Below are 15,819 nucleotides of genomic sequence, written 5' to 3'. Positions count from 1 at the left end.
CCGTGCTCTCTTGAAGAGTGTTCTTTGTATTTCTCAGTTCTCCAAGTATAAAGCAAATTCTCCCCTGATTGGGGGAGGGAGCCCTCAGTGGATACAGGGACCCAATCGGTTGTCGACTCTACTCTCTCTCTACCCTCATCTCCTTCCTCTCTCTATGGTAAACAACGCTCATTCCTCGCTAAAGGTTTAAAGAAGGTCTTGCTGTGAATTACACGATCAGATAACCGTTGCATATTACATTGGTATCAGAGCTTCGGTCTGCAGCTTGACTACCGCGAGTGTATGGTTGTGCTGAGATCCCGAAAGGACACACAATCAAGCACCATGGAAGGGTCAGGAAAAGATTTCAACCGTGAAGACTTTGAAGAGGAGAAAGACTACCAACAAGATACGCTTCCGCCAAATGCTCAAGAAGTGATGGCGAACCTTCTAGAGTAGAATCGGGTCCTGCTGCAGCAACTCGAAGAACATTCATCCCAGCTTAAAGAAAGCAGAAGACAGCTAGACCAGACAAAACAACGTCTGGAGGAAAAAGAAGCAAAAAAGCCGCTGGAAGAAAGAAGAACCACATATTTTGAAAAACTGATCTTGTTGATGCGTGAGGAACGCAAAAATGAGGAGGCACTGCCGACGCGCAGAGCTCGCCCAGGCAGAGAGGCAACAAAAGCTAGACTGAGAGGCGATGCTTCTCCAACACAAACACATGTTAGCCGCTATGCAGGCAAGTTTGAGCGCAGCGGCCGTCTTCGCCGCAGCTTCGCCATCGACAAAGGTAACACCACTCACTCCGTCCACTCCAAATTTTGTTAAGTATGATGGCAAGTGTGATCATTCAGCAATTTTGCAATTTATTCATTAGTTTGTAGCTCATTTTCCGTTAGCGCAGATTCAAAATGAGCAAGATAAAGTCCACCTTGCAGCCCCTCATCTTACAGGTGAGGCGATGACTTGGTGGCAGCATTGGGCTAGTAAGCATACTGACCCAAAAACGTTTAAGACGAATTCCGTTTAGGCAACATTTGTGGCCGACCTCAAAGCCCGTTTTCTCCCACCCCAATATATGCTTAACCTGGAGGATGAGTTCGCTCGTCTCTTCCAGAATGGTTTGCCTGTGTTGACATACAGTAATAAGGTCATCACACTGGCGCAACAGTTGGGCGTGACGGAGAGCACCAAGATGAAGCAATTCATTCAAGGTTTGGACACGAACATACGTTTTACCATTCGGAACTTCGACCCGTCGGATTACGAGCGGGCGCTGACTCTCGCACAGAATGAGGAGATGATGCTCAACAAGGGAAAGCCCAAGCAGGTCCAGAAAGATTCCAAAGCCCCGCACCAGTCAAACAACACAGCGGGTAAGGATCAAAAGAAGGACAACCAGTTCCAAAAGAAAGACGGCCAGGCACCTGGTCAAAAGAGGGAATCCAAGTCCGGATGAGAAGGCTAAAGCCGGCATTACAAGAGGCTATCTACAGCCCGACGAGCAGAAGCGATACCACCAAGAACATCGCTGCTTTCATTGCTACCACATCGCTGCGCATGGCAAGAAGGATTGTCTAAAGTGGCTTGCCGAAAAGGCTACGAAAGCACCTACTTCGTCCGTCGCTAATGTATTGGCTCTTCCAGCTCCGCCTCCATCCTCAACTACGAATGCCGTCTTTCCTGCTTTGAACGCCGTTCCCACGGTGGTCTTTCAAGGTAAGAAGGAGGGTGACTTCTTAGATCAAAAGAAGGCGCTCATTCGAGCGTATGGCATAGCTAATGGGCATCAATTTATTGTCCTGTTTGATATGGGGAGTTCAGAAGATGCCATCTCCCCTCAGCTTGCCAAGACAATGGGGTGCACCTTGGTGCCTCACGAGCTTGCAGTGGACGGGTTCACACCCGGCCTGCTACACACATCACACATAAGGCCATCCAGTTTACTTTTTCAGTTCAAAAGGCCATGTTTACGCAGGATTTTATATTGACTCCTTTGATGGGGTGCGACATGATCCTCGGGATTCAGTGGTTCCGTGAGCATGTTTCAACGCCTGATTGGCGGCAGGACACCTTCACGATTGTGGAAGGTTTACCTGAGCCCGCCGTGATACGCGGTGATCGGAGCATGCCAGGGATTCCATTAATCTCTCATATTCAAGCAGGTCGTGCCGTCCGCAAGGGTGCCATGTGTGCCCTTGTCTATGTCCACTGCCAGATCACTGCAGTAGTTCAAGCCGCTCCTCCGATGGGGCAAGCAATGGTGGATCTACTCTCAGGTACAAGCTACGTAGGTCAGTCTCTCAGCCTTAGGTCAAGTCAGTAGTCAGTTCTTGTTCACTAGTACCCACTGGAGAATAGTAGGTTAAGTGTTTCCATCTTATAGTTTAGGTCTTAGCCTAGGTTAGGAGTCCCTTTAGGGTCCCCAAAGGCTGGACAGGTAAGCAGGGAAGGCAGCCTGCAAAGGCTTCCCAAAAACTCCCCTGGCAAATGAGCCAGGGAGGGCTTTTTATAGGCTGGTTGTAGGCCAGCCAGTCTGTAAAACAGACTGAGTCTGTCTGTTTACAGACTGTGTTGGCTCAGCCCAGCCCTATAAAAGGGCCCCTTGGCTGCCCTGTTTTCTCATTCAGTTTGCTCCTACCTTCAGTCCTCCTACAGCTCCACTTCAGCCTCCTGTGCAGCCCCTGAGATCCTCAGAGCTGGCCCTGCTCTAGCCTCAGTCCCTTGGCCATCAGTTCAGCCTGATCTGAAGGTGACCACGCAGCACAACAGTCGGAGGTTTGGACCAGCAAACGGAGAGAGGTTTGGACACTGTTTCCTCAGCTTTCTCAGCTCTCTTTTACAGTTTACACAGCTCACTCTCAGCTCTATATTTCCGTCATCTCTCAGTTCTCTCATAGGATCTATCACTTCTAGCTTTTCACTCTCTCACTCACGCAGTAACCCTGCATTCCGCTAGACAGCACAAGCCTCTTCCTTGCCTTGCAGAAGCGTCCTACATCGTCAGTGTGGACAGCATCAAGGTATCAGTATTGGTCGGCGTTGCCTCTCAGGTCTTTGGGTCTGCTATACGTGTGCACAGTGAGCTCTTCAGAAGCGTGTTCCATGCTCTCTTGAAGAGTGTTCTTTGTATTTCTTAGTTCTCCAAGTATAAAGCAAATTCTCCCCTGATTGGGGAAGGGGGCCCTCAGTGGGTACAGGGACCCAATCGGTTGTCGACTCTACTCTCTCTCTACCCTCATCTCCTTCCTCTCTCTATGGTAAACAACGCTCATTCCTCACTAAAGGTTTAAAGAAGGTCTTGCTGTGAATTGCACGATCAAATAACCGTTGCATGTTACAACTTTCTATTGAAGCATTTGCTATTTCAGATTCACCGCTTACTGAAACTCATCTTTGGCATGAGAGAATGGGTCATCTAAATTATAGAGCTCTTGCCAAGTTACATTCAAAGGGCATGGCAAATGATGTACCTCAAACTCACACAGTTTCCAAACATGTGTGTGAGGGTTGTCTTTTGGGTAAGATGCATCGGTTTCCTTTTCAAAAAGATTGTCCAAAATTCTCACAAAGAAAATTGTAGCTAGTGCACAGTGATGTCTGTGGCCCAATGAAGACAAATGCCATTGGTGGGTATAAATATTTCATGACTCTAATTGATGACTTCACAAGATATTGTTGGGTATATGGTGTTCTCATGCTTTCAAAGGTGGCTGAATATGGTTGAGAATGAATCAGGATGCAAGCTTGTCACCCTCAACACAGATGGGGGGGAGAGTATATGTCAAAGGAGTTTGATGCATTTTTGTCTTCACCGGGCATTGTTCACTCATGCACTACTCCTTACGCTCCTCAGCATAATCCTATTCCTGAAAGAAAGAACAGGTCCACTATGGAGATGGCCAAATGCATGCTTAAGGCCAAGTCCTTGCCCAATAAATTTTGGCTTGATGCACTGATACGTGCCAACTATGTGCTGAATAGATCAGCTACAAGGGCATTGAGGACTGTTACACCTTATGAAGCATGGAAAGGCAGGAAGCCTTCAATTTCACACATGAGAGTTTTTGGGTCTCTTGCATATGTACATGTACCATCTCAGCTGAGACATAAACTTGATGATAAGGCAATCAAATGCATATTTATTGGTTACAGCCAAGAGAGCAGAGGGTATTGGTTGTACCTACCAAATACAGGGAAGATTATTGTCAGTAGAGATGTAATCTTTGCTGAACATTCAGATTCTCCTCTTATGGACTGCAAAGCTAAGCCAGACGTTGACATGTTTGATGCCTTTGACTCTTGGTTACCTCTTCTTCCCTCAGGGGGGGGACTTTGACCAGCAACATGAGCCTCCTGCAAGCCCTCTAACAAGCAATGATCAGCCAGCAACCCATGCTGATTTGCATGTTCCTCTTCCAACACAAAATGATCCCAATATTCATGATGCAGTGATTGAAGAAAGAGCAAAGACAAGTTCCCAAATGGCTTCTTGAAACATTGAGGGACAGCAAACAAGATCAACCTCTTGCTGCCCGGACAAGATCAGGGAATAGACAGATGCATGGTCACTTTCTTGATTTTGCACTCCTTGCTACAGCTTGCAATGAAGAGCCTTTGTGCCATAAAGATGCTTTTGACAGCAAAGAGTGGATAGATGCAATGAGACCTAAGCTAAAATCTATTGCTGAAAATGACACATGGAAATTAGTAGATCTACCTCCTGGCAAGCATGCCATTGGTACCCGGTGGGTCTACAAATTAAAAAGGAAATCTGATGGCAGCATAGATCGACATAAAGCCCGTCTTGTTGTAAAAGGGTATGCCCAACAACAAGGCATTGACTTTGAGGAGACCTTTGCTCCCACGTCCAGGATTACTACTATCATATGTGTCATTGCCATTGCAGCCCATCACCATTGGCAAGTGCACCAGCTTGACATCAAGATTGCCTTTCTTCATGGGGATCTGCAGGAAGAAGTTTATGTGACACAACCTCCTGGCTTTGAGGTTGTTGGCTCTGAAAACAAGGTATGCCGGCTGAGAAAAGCCCTTTATGGTTTGAAGCAGGCCCCCAGGGCATGGTATGCTAAATTTCATGCACAGTTACTATCCCTTGGTTTTCAGAGTAGCCCAACAGAGACCACTTTTTATGTCCGTGGGAGTGGATCTGATTTTTTTGTGCTGATTTTAGATGTGGATGACATGCTGATCACTGGCCCTAATACTCAGCATATTGCAGCTTTCAAGGCTGATTTGCAGCAAGCTTTTGAAATGTCAGACATGGGACAGCTGCACTATTATTTGGGCATTCAGTTTGCTCATGTTGAGGGGGGTATTATGATGTCACAGTCCAAGTATATTGGACAGCTCCTTGATCATTTTCAGTTTGAGGATTGCAAGCCAATGTCTACTCCAATGGACCCTGGCTTCAAATTTTCAGCTCATGATGGGAGCCCACCATGTGATATCACTCTTTACCAGCAGGCTGTTGGATGTCTCATTTACTTGTGCCACACCAAACCTGACTTATAGTATGCAGTATCCCAGCTCAGCAGGTTCATGCACATGCCGAGTTCACAGCATTGGCAGGCAATGAAGAGAGTCTTCAGAATATCTCAGAGGCACTCAGGATTTCCTTTTCTATGGTGATCAGGGTTCACTTACCATGCATGCTTACACGGAGAGTGACTGGACCAGTTGTTCCGACACCAAAGTGTCAAATACCGGCAACGGTTTTTTGCTTGGCAGTTCATGTATCTCTTGGCTCAGCAAGAAGCAACCAAAAGTTGCCACATCCAGTTGTGAGGCTGAGTACAGGGCAGCCTTCACCGCTACAGTAGAGAGTGTCTCGCTTCGACAGTTACTTACAGATCTTGGTATCCGCCAAACATCCTCCACTATGGTCTACACTGACAGCCAGAGTGCTTTGGCCATTGCGCGTAATCTAGTGTTTCATGGGCATACTAAGCATAGACTATATAAGTCCCCATCCACACCTATTTGTGTACCTTTTTTATGTGACATCTAATCCTATCTACTGCCTTCTCCTCCCTCCTATGTGCTGCCTACACTCTCTCTCCCAATATCTCTCTATCTCTCTCTCTTTCCTTCTCCCTTCTCTCCCAACCTCTCTCTTCCTCTCCCTCTTCCCTCTTTCCACCCTTCTCTCTCCTTCTCCCTCCTCCAATCTGCCCGCTTGTCTCCTTTATTGCAACATTATATGCACATAGATTTCCAGAAGCTAACCAATAAACTAGTGAAGGTCCTGTCGTATGGCAAAGTCCCTATTGAGGACTATCATTGATCTCTAATTACTCATCCAATTGGGAGTAAGGTCACCCCTGGTGTACAAATGATCTGCAAAAGCAAGCCAATGAAGATGCAACCATGGGCTCTTACACGACACGTATAGGACGTCTTTAGATTGCGGCAACGGCATGGACTCCTGAGAGAGAGAGAGAGAGAGAGAGAGAGAGAGAGAGAGAGAGAGGCTAAGCAGCAAGTGCCCTAGGAGGTCAGATCTAGATTCCAGGTGGAGTTATGGTCCAGCTTGCGGCCACAGAAGAATTGTCTTATTTCTTCTAGATAGGTGCCCACTAGGTCTATTCATCGGCCCATGGTTGGAGCAGATGCATGTATATGGAAGATGTCACCGCTATATTGACAGAGTTCTTGAGTCAATCCCTCATTGCTTAGGGAGTTGCCCAAGAGCATAGAAAAGAAAAAAGAAATTTTATTAGAGTCTTCGGAAGACCGATGGGTCTATGAGACTAAAAGAAAACACGATACAAATCACAGTAAGGGTGGAGCTACTGAAACGAGCATCATCACCCATGCTGAATCCTAAGTATGATCATACATAATCAAATACATCTGGAAGTAACAATGAAAAGAAAAGGACTGGAGCGGAGCGGAAGCCTCCGTATGTCATGTCGCCCTAGCCAGTGCATAGCCGGTGATGGGTCGTTGGCGCCCATCAAGGGGTGTTGTGCGTCTCGATCTCTTGGACGAGGCTCGACGCAAGACCAAAGCCACCGTGACTCCCGTGGGACGTATCCCGTCTAAACAATGACGAGAGGTCCCCCAGAGTGATCTATGTGTCCCCTCAATGTCTCATGTGTCGTGCTGCGATCGTCGGGTCGGGGTCTCTCTCATGTCTACGGCTAGAGACTGGACGATCAATGTCACTCGATGGGAAGAACTCTGTGATCCTGCTCTGAGAGGTGTTTGATGATGTGGCCCTCTCGGTGTAGGACCCCCTCGTGAATGAAGGCCGCGAGGCATCTCTGATCTGGGTAGGCGAGGAATCTGGAAAGGAGCCCAGAGCTATCTCTGAAGAGGCAATGGTAGCGACCGCAGATCTCGTAGTACACTGGGCACCTGAAGATAAAATGCTCCTCCGACTCGACCTCCTAACAATCGCACAATATGCATAAGCGATGCTCCCTAGGAATCCCCTCTGCTTTGCTGCTCTCTATGCGGAGGCAGTGTGATGATACCTGAAACTGTCTGAGATCCGTAGTGAGTGAGGCATATGAAGCTCAGTGTACCCGGGTGGTGTGATGAATCCCTCCTCCGAAATACGAAGACAGTAATCTCTGTAGAAACTCAGCTTCACTGGAAGCTCCCTTGGCTCCAACCAGGTCCTAAAGGTGTGTAGCTGCAAGAGATCCTCTCGAATGACCTGGTTGGTGCGTGGCCCAATCGGGATGGTGGGTGGGAGTACCGGAGGGGTATCTAAACTACTGTACTGAAAAGGAGGTATCCTATCGATGTGGAACCTTAGTCTCACAAACCATCTATGAGTCCGTGCATACCAGCATCGCTCGTCTCCCTCTGCTGCCAACCTCATGGAGGAATCGAGAGCCAACCATGGCAACCTCTGTCTCCCTGATGTGCAGTCCCCATACGATCTAACCCGGTGTAAATATATAATGGCCTGAAAGGCTGCATCTAGCTGGAGTGGAGAAGCACCATATCATGGCTCAAGTACAAAGTATTCAGAGGAATTTCACTAGGGCCATGGTGGTCTGGTTGACAGAGGGGGGTCATGCCTTCCCATCGATGAGGTCTCCCCAACTTACAGGATAAATGGACATAGCATCATCAAGATTTAGCTACACGAGGCAACCCCACCTGCTCCGCATCGTCCCCTCTGCTCTCCAGTGGACAGTGTGTGGAAGACAGTGGTCAACATTACGCCGTGTAACATTTGGGTTGTGCAATGCAGCCTAATGATGGGCGAGCACTTTATTCCACCCACAACCAATCTGGTCACCACTTGGCAGGATATCATCTACACCTTGCGCGCCACATGGGAGCACGGGATGTTGGGATCTAGAGCGACAGCCAAAAGGCGTGAGCTTTTCTGCAAGGCTTGGCCTGTAGACATATTCTACCAGGAGGGATTTGTTGGTTGTATGATCCTCCTCCCTGGTTGTTAGCCCCTGTTTCAAATATTCCCTAGGAGTGAGCTCGGTTCTCTAGAAACAAGTTAATTCCTTTTCAGCCAGTCTTCTTTACAGTCAGTGCCTCTGTGACTGCTGATTTGTATGGTTGTTTTTTCAAGCATTAATAGAAAGTTATTTGTGACCTGCACACTCGTAGTAGCTTTCTGGCCCCTCGCCAAATTCACTACTTGTGGTTGGATTACTGACTCAGTTTGTGCTATCCGAAGGCACTCTTCTTTTTCAGCTTGCTGGATTTGAAGGCGCTCTTCTTTTTCAACTAGCTCGATTTGAAGGCGCAATCCTTTTCGGATTCCTCGGGCCGAAGGTGCTCTTCTCTATTGGTTTGTGATACTCATAGGTGCTGTTCTACAGCCTCCTAGGCAGCCTCTTTTTCCTCTTGGAGTTGGAGCATAAAGTTGAAAACTGCTAAACCTGCATCTGCATCATGCCGATGGGATTACTTGTGCCCTATTAACGGAGGTATTGCTGTTGGAGGTTCTGCTGGTAAGGAGTGGAAGCCGCCGCCTCCTCCGTATATGAGTTGGAAGGTGCTCCTATATTCATGGTGGATCTACCGGAGCGTGTCTGTGCCATAAACTGAACTGCCTTCCTTGATCTGTGCCTTACACCCTTAGGCAATAAAATCTGAAATTCTGATATCAATGTAATAGGCAAGATGCCTACCTTCCTCTCTTTCTATAGCCTATTATCTCTCTGCTGCACCAAATGAAAGAACTGTAAAGAAAAAAGACACACAAGAACGCATGTGCTTTGCTATGAGTCGAATGTGAGAATAAGGTGGGATCGGGTTGCAATAGCCCCCCCTCCAAGGAGAGCTTTTTGTTGTTTATTATTGAACCACAACGCTAATTACAACTATGGCCCGTAGGTGGAGAACTGTATGAAGAGGTCACCCTTCCTGTAAGAATGGAGAATGGAGCTGAGGCAGGCTGCTCCTCCCCTCCTTCCCCCTGCTGCTGTCCAGGCTAAGGGCCTGCTGTGGCTGGTGTTGGAACTGCTGGCTGAAGACTGTTGTTGGGCTCTTACTGAAATGAGGGATTCGGGGCCTTTTGTAGGCTGAAAACCACTCTATGTCGGACTGGTTGGAACTTGGCCCTTGTCGGCTGGTCAATATAACTTTGTAAGACTAGAATAAGTCCAATCATACAAATTTATATTTTTTGTCGCCTGGTCAATGCCAATCATTGACCAGGTCAATCAGGAAAAAGTCAATGTTCACAAAAGTCAACAATGACTCAATGAGATGGTTTTTTATGGAAAGTCAATTCTGAATTTTTCGACCTGCTTTGTCATTGCTGACTTCTATAAATGCTTGGCTGCTGCTGCACTTGTACCTATTGTTGTTGCACATCTATTGCATCTGTTGTTGGGGCTGCTGCCAACAAGGCAATCATGCCATGGGCTTGCAGATGCCCATTTGAATGTCAATAGCCTTCCTTACACAACTCCCAGTGAAGTAACAAAGTGCAAGGATGCACTTTGCCTTGAACACACTCTACCCCTCTTCAAGGAATCAAGCATAACCGACCTCCTACAGCTGACCAAACCCGCCCTAATAACTACCACTCCATACAAAATCTTTTCGCGGACTCGACCTAGAGGGCCCAACCTATTGGCATATAGAGGTCGCCTCCCCACCTATGAGTCCCACATGGACAGAGGGAGGAGGACATACAGATTCTGTTGGGATGTCCATGCAGCCGTCAGCTGGCACTTGATCCCTTTCTACTTGAAGTAGTTGTCAAATTCTACTGAATATTGCCTGCCTTCCGCATCTCCTCATCCTCAAGAGCTAAGAAGGCATGTCTGCCTTCCCCCGTTTACGACTGACTGACTGACCAAAACAGATTTTGGCAGAAGTCAAGTATAAACAAGATGTCGGTCGTACCATTTCTTCTGTTGTGCTGACTGTGAACAGAACAGTCCCAATTGATAGGGCAGCGATGACTGTCACCCATTGTGATGGATGAACCGGAATTAACACTGGCTTAGTTCTAAAACCAATCTTTCATCCTCGACATGTTTGAAGCTCCGTTATCAACATACCACTCATCTCCTCAAGCCCGTCTTGACCACCTTGGCAGCTTCTGATTTAGTCTTTCCCTTTGGCTTGCCTGCATCCTTCTTCTTCTGATCTGCCTTCTTCCCACTGTCTTTTGCTAAGTGTCCCAGGTTCTCGTTCTTGTTCTACTTTGAATTTGCTGACGTATCGTCACTACCAAACTGGGACTTACCCTAACCGGGCTAACCCTGGCCTCAAGGAAGATCTTGCCACCAAATACGTCATACTTGCCCTGAGCTTCTTTCTGCAGTAGCCATAGCACTAGCTCTTCAAAGGTCATGGGCATCGTGCGCTCTACTGCAATCATCGCAGTCATGAAACCCTCTCTCCTCTACAATTATCTGTGTCTTGCCATGGCTGGTCGACTATCCGTGGTCAACTACCCATCCCAGACGTCAAGGAGTCCGGAAAGTTGGATGGCAGGAACTACCCTCTCTAGAAGAAGATGATCAGGAGTCACCAAGTGGTTAGAATGACGTGGGAGATACAGAAGGGAAGGAGCTAAAGCTTGCAGACATGAAGGATGCTACACTCGCACCCACTGTGAGACGCAGGGGCCGTTGTCGTCATCATTGGCAGGACTGTAGACACCATTCTACCAATCTTACCTTATGGACAAAGCTTGGACAATCCTGAGGGTCGTGTTTGAGATCAACAACGACACCAGAATTTTTTATCATGAAGATGGAAGAGCCCTCAGGGATTCAGTGCAGGAATTCATCACCAAAGTAAAAGTAGTTAGGGTCCAACTTGCATCAGAAAGGCCCGGATGGCCCAGCCATCTCTGCCTGTGTTTTGCCCAACATACACTGGATGTTTGGTGTTCTCTTAAGCCCTTCTTTGCACACAATCGTGGAGGAATTTCACATTCTGTTTGCCATTCTATCTTCTGCATGTTTCCAGTTTAAGGGATCTTTTGCAACAGATCTATCCAGTGAATTTGCTACAGAAGCAGACTTGTATTACTTAACATGGTATCACAGCCTCATCAACACTCTCATGATTGACATCAAGTCTGAGGAACGAGTACCTAATAATAAAGAGGAGACCCCAGTTTCAGTAAGGTCTTCTTGTGCCATTCTCGTCTGTGAACTACTGCTCTCACGCCTTCCATCTATGGCAGAGCCAGTCAACCACGTTTAGTGCGCTAGCTACAAGTCCATCCTTTCCAGTGGGAGATACAACGGCTCCTCTATGCCCACCTCCAAAATCATGCTATTGGATCTGGGAATTAAATAATTGCTTCCGTTCATCGGTTGAGAACTGGAACCAGTATGTCCCCCCATACATTGATAAATGTATATATACACATTTATCAGCAAAACACAACAGCCTGCAAGTTGCATATCCCAGTGGACCTTGTATCGCCTCAAAAAGGTTTTCTTTATTTTTTCAAAATCAACAGAACGACCTTTCGAGCCGCTTTGTTTTAACGTCCAATTGAAACGTGCACTGGCAAAGATACACTGGCACTAAAAGGCATGCCGAAATGCTTGAGCCCAGTGTAAACTCAACGTATCATTCACTGGAAATAAAATGTTTCTATGAACCCGTAATAAAATAGATGTCTACGCAAGGAAAAGCAAGCTCCCAATTTTCCATTATTGCGCATTAAATCAAGGAGTAAAAGACCAGCTACGTAGGTCAGCGTACAACTTGGGAGATGGAGAGATATACAAGACGTACGTTGAAGGGGACCCGCTCGAAATTGTTCGAGACGTTCCGCCATGCTGATACGGTCAGCCTCCGAGACGGGACGTTTGCCAGCTCGCATTCCACCACGTCCACCTCTTCCTTGGGAGCTCATGATGTTGTATGTCAAGATAGCCAGAGAGGATGCAACAGATAAAACAGGCCCTTCCAATTCAGGTATAAATTGGCAGCAGGAGGTCTCTCGTTCGCCGTCTACTCGTTCGTACAAGGATTTGTCTGCTTGATGATTATCATCGTTCAATTCTCAAACGAAATTTATAGAGACAAATGGACCGTGCAAGGTTGCTAGCTGTACATCTAGTTGCCTCTTTGGCATAGGCAGGTCCTTTGTTGTTTAAATAGTACACATGTACATCTAGTTGCCTCTTTGGCATAGGCACGTTGGCTATGCCTTAGTGATGGTGATTTGTCTCATAATGGAATGACCTACATTTTCTCGCTCATGGCGGATGTTGATTGGTTTCATTCTCCGCATGTGCGGTGATTGTGGAGCACATTGTGGGTTTTCGGTGTACGCGTGTCATATTGACATGCGTGTTCGTCCCGCATGGCGGTCTTCTTGATTTTCCACCAATTGCACATGTGTGGTCATCCCGCGTGGCGTCCTTGTGCAATTTCAAGAAATCTCTTTCGGCCACGTGGTGTTTGTCACATGCTACGCACCATGCATGGTCGCCTTCTACATTTGTTGCGTGTCCTCTAGTTGTATTGGAGCGTTTTTCGAGACTTGTCTTTGTTTCTCCTCATGGCGCGAATGGCACTTCCTTGCATAGGAGGGTTTTTCAAACATCCTCCTTCTCTGTCTTGCGAGGGCTATGCGTTGCTTGTCTGTCCAGTGCAACGGGGTGGATCCCGAATGGTCGGCGTGTTTCTTTCTCTCCTTCTGCCTTGTGGACATAAAGTTGTAGCCAATCGTTGCGATATCGTTGGATGGGAGGTTTTTGTGGGGGTTTTGCTTCCATTCTATTGTGCTGTGAATGGCGTTGTTTCGCTCGTTGGTCCTATGTAGCAGTATGGATCCTGAACGTTCGGTCGGTGGTGAAGGGATGAGGCCTGATGATAGGGGGAGTTTCTTTCTTGGTTGCACGAGGGCAATGAGAGTCGACTATCTCGTATTGCATATAACTCGATGGACTGGCATAAACATTGTCTCGCAAGTGTGACTCTTCTTAGGAGATCTCTTTCCTCTATCCAAAATGGCCGAAATTCCACCATCTAAGATGGAAGCACCTATCGATTCGATGGATACGGGAAGCTCGACCTTCCAGAGAGGTCTTTCGTGTTTCCATTCTTTCTTCTTTCAATTCCTTTCTTCCTTTTTGTCTTCCTTTTCCATACAAATGATCTTGCACTCATTGTTGTGTGTTGGCATCATGCAGAGCTCTTAAAGTTTGCTGAGAAGAAGCCTGAGTTGACAGACGATGCAACCTCTGATTTGGATTGTACTAGAGTGTTTGTTTTTTGCCGAATCTATTTGACTTATGCCCACATATTCATGTATGTTGGAAGTGTGTCTTGCAGGTCAAGCGCATGTGGTCGCAGATGCTAACACTGTAGTGAACAATTCAAGCGGAAAGGGAAAGAGCCGATGGATGACTCTAATCTTCCAAAGGAGGATGGTATCATGTCCATATGGCTAGCTTTCATTGTGGCGTTCTTCTACATTTTTGGTCGTCGTGTCATCTTGGTTGATGTTGTTTGTGAATGTGTGTAGGTGCAGCGGCAGGAACTCATATTGTCGATGCCTAGGCGACATGTTCGATCAGAACTTTACACCCTCGAAGGAAGTTGACATATGTTGAAGCCTCCTGGTGCTGAGAAGGCTCCGATAAAAACTTTGAACCGTGGTTTCCAAGAGGTTGCTTGGGAGGCTCATGCTGAGGGTAGATTTTCTTGAATTTTAGATATTCGTCGTATGTTGCGGTTGTTAGCTTCATCGTTTCTTTGATTATTCTTCTCTTTCCATGTTCCAGTGTAGAAAATACTGCACCAAAGGAAGAAGACAACTAGAATTTATGTATGGATGAAAATAAACATCGGGCCTCCTACTTTATGAAGCAGGGATAGTTAAACGTTAGAAGTCAAGAAGAATATAGATAGAAGCTTTAGCTATAACCTCTGCTACTTCAATCCCATGTGTTGATGTCCTTGCTTATAAGGTTTTTTGCTTGTTGTCTCAACACATTTTTGTAAACGATATAATGAAATAATGACAATGGTTTCTTGCCTTATACTACTTCGGATTAGTAGAATTTGTTTCTACGTTCTAGGCTTCCTTGGTACACTGCTTCGTATGATTTAAACAGTGGTTTTTTTGTGTGTGGTTTCCTTTCAATCTTTATACACTACAAGGCACCATCAAGATGTAACTCATGACGGCCTCTTTAACCTCCTTGATCTGTTGTTGAGTTTGTCATTTGTCGCTGGCACACTATTAATGCGGCCTTTAGAGTAGTGTTTGTCATCCAGGATAGCTATGACAATGCTTATAAGAAAGAGCAGGTTCTTGCACTTTTTTATAGCTGGGAGTTATTCCCTGCATGTTTGTTGTAAAGGTGCTCAAATCTAATTAAAGTTGTGGTTTTGTACTATAGGATAGAAGGTCCAACGATTAGCAATAAAGTTCCAAATGAAGGTGGCATTTGTAATGTGTCCGTCCGCATTGATGCTACTACAGGTGTTTAAAAGTTGAGCCATTTGTTGGTCAGATTTGTTTTCACCCTGATAGGATCATTAATGCTTACGTGCCTTGGGTAGCCAACTAGATGCAATCTGCATATCATTCTTTCACTTCTGTTATGGATACCATTGCCTTCGTTGTTGTGAAAGTTGATTTGGATGGCCCTTTATGTGATCAAATCATCATATGACTAATGGACCGAATCCAAAGGATCTTGCTACGGCATGCACATCTTTGAGTAGCGCATTCCTTGATGGAAGAATAACTTTCTATAGCTGCTTAACATAATTTTTTGTGGTCAATTGTCCTTTGTTGCTAAGCTCATAAACACGTTATCCCACCCCATACAAGAGTTCATAGATGACGAAATTGTGCTGTATGTGGCGAAGAATATATGTGGTTGCCATTCATTAGGTTTGTTCGACTTCACGATTCTGGATGTTGTTCAGGAGGGCCGTTTGCATAAATCTTTGCGGGAGGCTTTTAGGCATCAAATATTAGATCTCGGATACGAGCAAAAGGTAATGAAGCAATAACCATCTTTTTAGCAATAATGATGTACATGTGCTTACAATATATTGTTGGCAGATTTTCCCGATACCATCATTGAAGGGGGGTGTTCTCTTATGAGATGGGTCTCAATTTGATATTCAAGTTTGTGGGTTTCATGTGGATGACCTTCTTGGGCTTCATTGCCAGTTTATCAATTACCATTCATGCAAGTAAGTTGTTGGTTCTATGAGGAGCATCACCCATCTACGACAAGTTGGAGACCCACTCCGCTCCATTAGGTCTCAACATGGGATCTCAAAAGTGACCTTGCTAATTTGAGAATGAACCTTCTTTTTTATATCCAAAGTTGTGCACATGCTATAAAAAAGCAAAAAAGGTAAAGCTACTTGGTGATA

General features: G+C 46.1%; 1 protein-coding gene across 11 annotated transcripts in view; it reads right to left on the bottom strand.

Moving 5' to 3' along the window:
• Positions 1 to 12,512, bottom strand: part of LOC147880830 (DExH-box ATP-dependent RNA helicase DExH6-like) — a 94,398-nt gene extending 81,886 nt beyond the window's left edge. For all 11 annotated transcript variants that reach the window (XR_015540543.1, XR_015540545.1, XR_015540542.1 and 8 more), the window contains exon 1: positions 12,205 to 12,512. Coding sequence is in view for 2 of the 11 variants with exons in the window: in XM_087370489.1 (XP_087226615.1) it covers positions 12,205 to 12,325 (121 nt within the window). In the remaining 9 variants the exon portion in view is untranslated. The remainder of the gene's footprint in view (positions 1 to 12,204) is intronic.
• Between the last annotated feature and the right edge of the window lie 3,307 nt (positions 12,513 to 15,819).

This window comes from Dipteris shenzhenensis, chromosome 32 (genome assembly GCF_047967505.1).
Source record: "Dipteris shenzhenensis isolate YYH24624 ecotype China chromosome 32, Dip_SZ_1.0, whole genome shotgun sequence".
Taxonomy (NCBI): Eukaryota; Viridiplantae; Streptophyta; class Polypodiopsida; order Gleicheniales; family Dipteridaceae; genus Dipteris; species Dipteris shenzhenensis.
The sequence above is the reverse complement of the archived record's forward strand: the minus strand, read 5'-3'. Positions and strand labels throughout refer to the sequence as shown.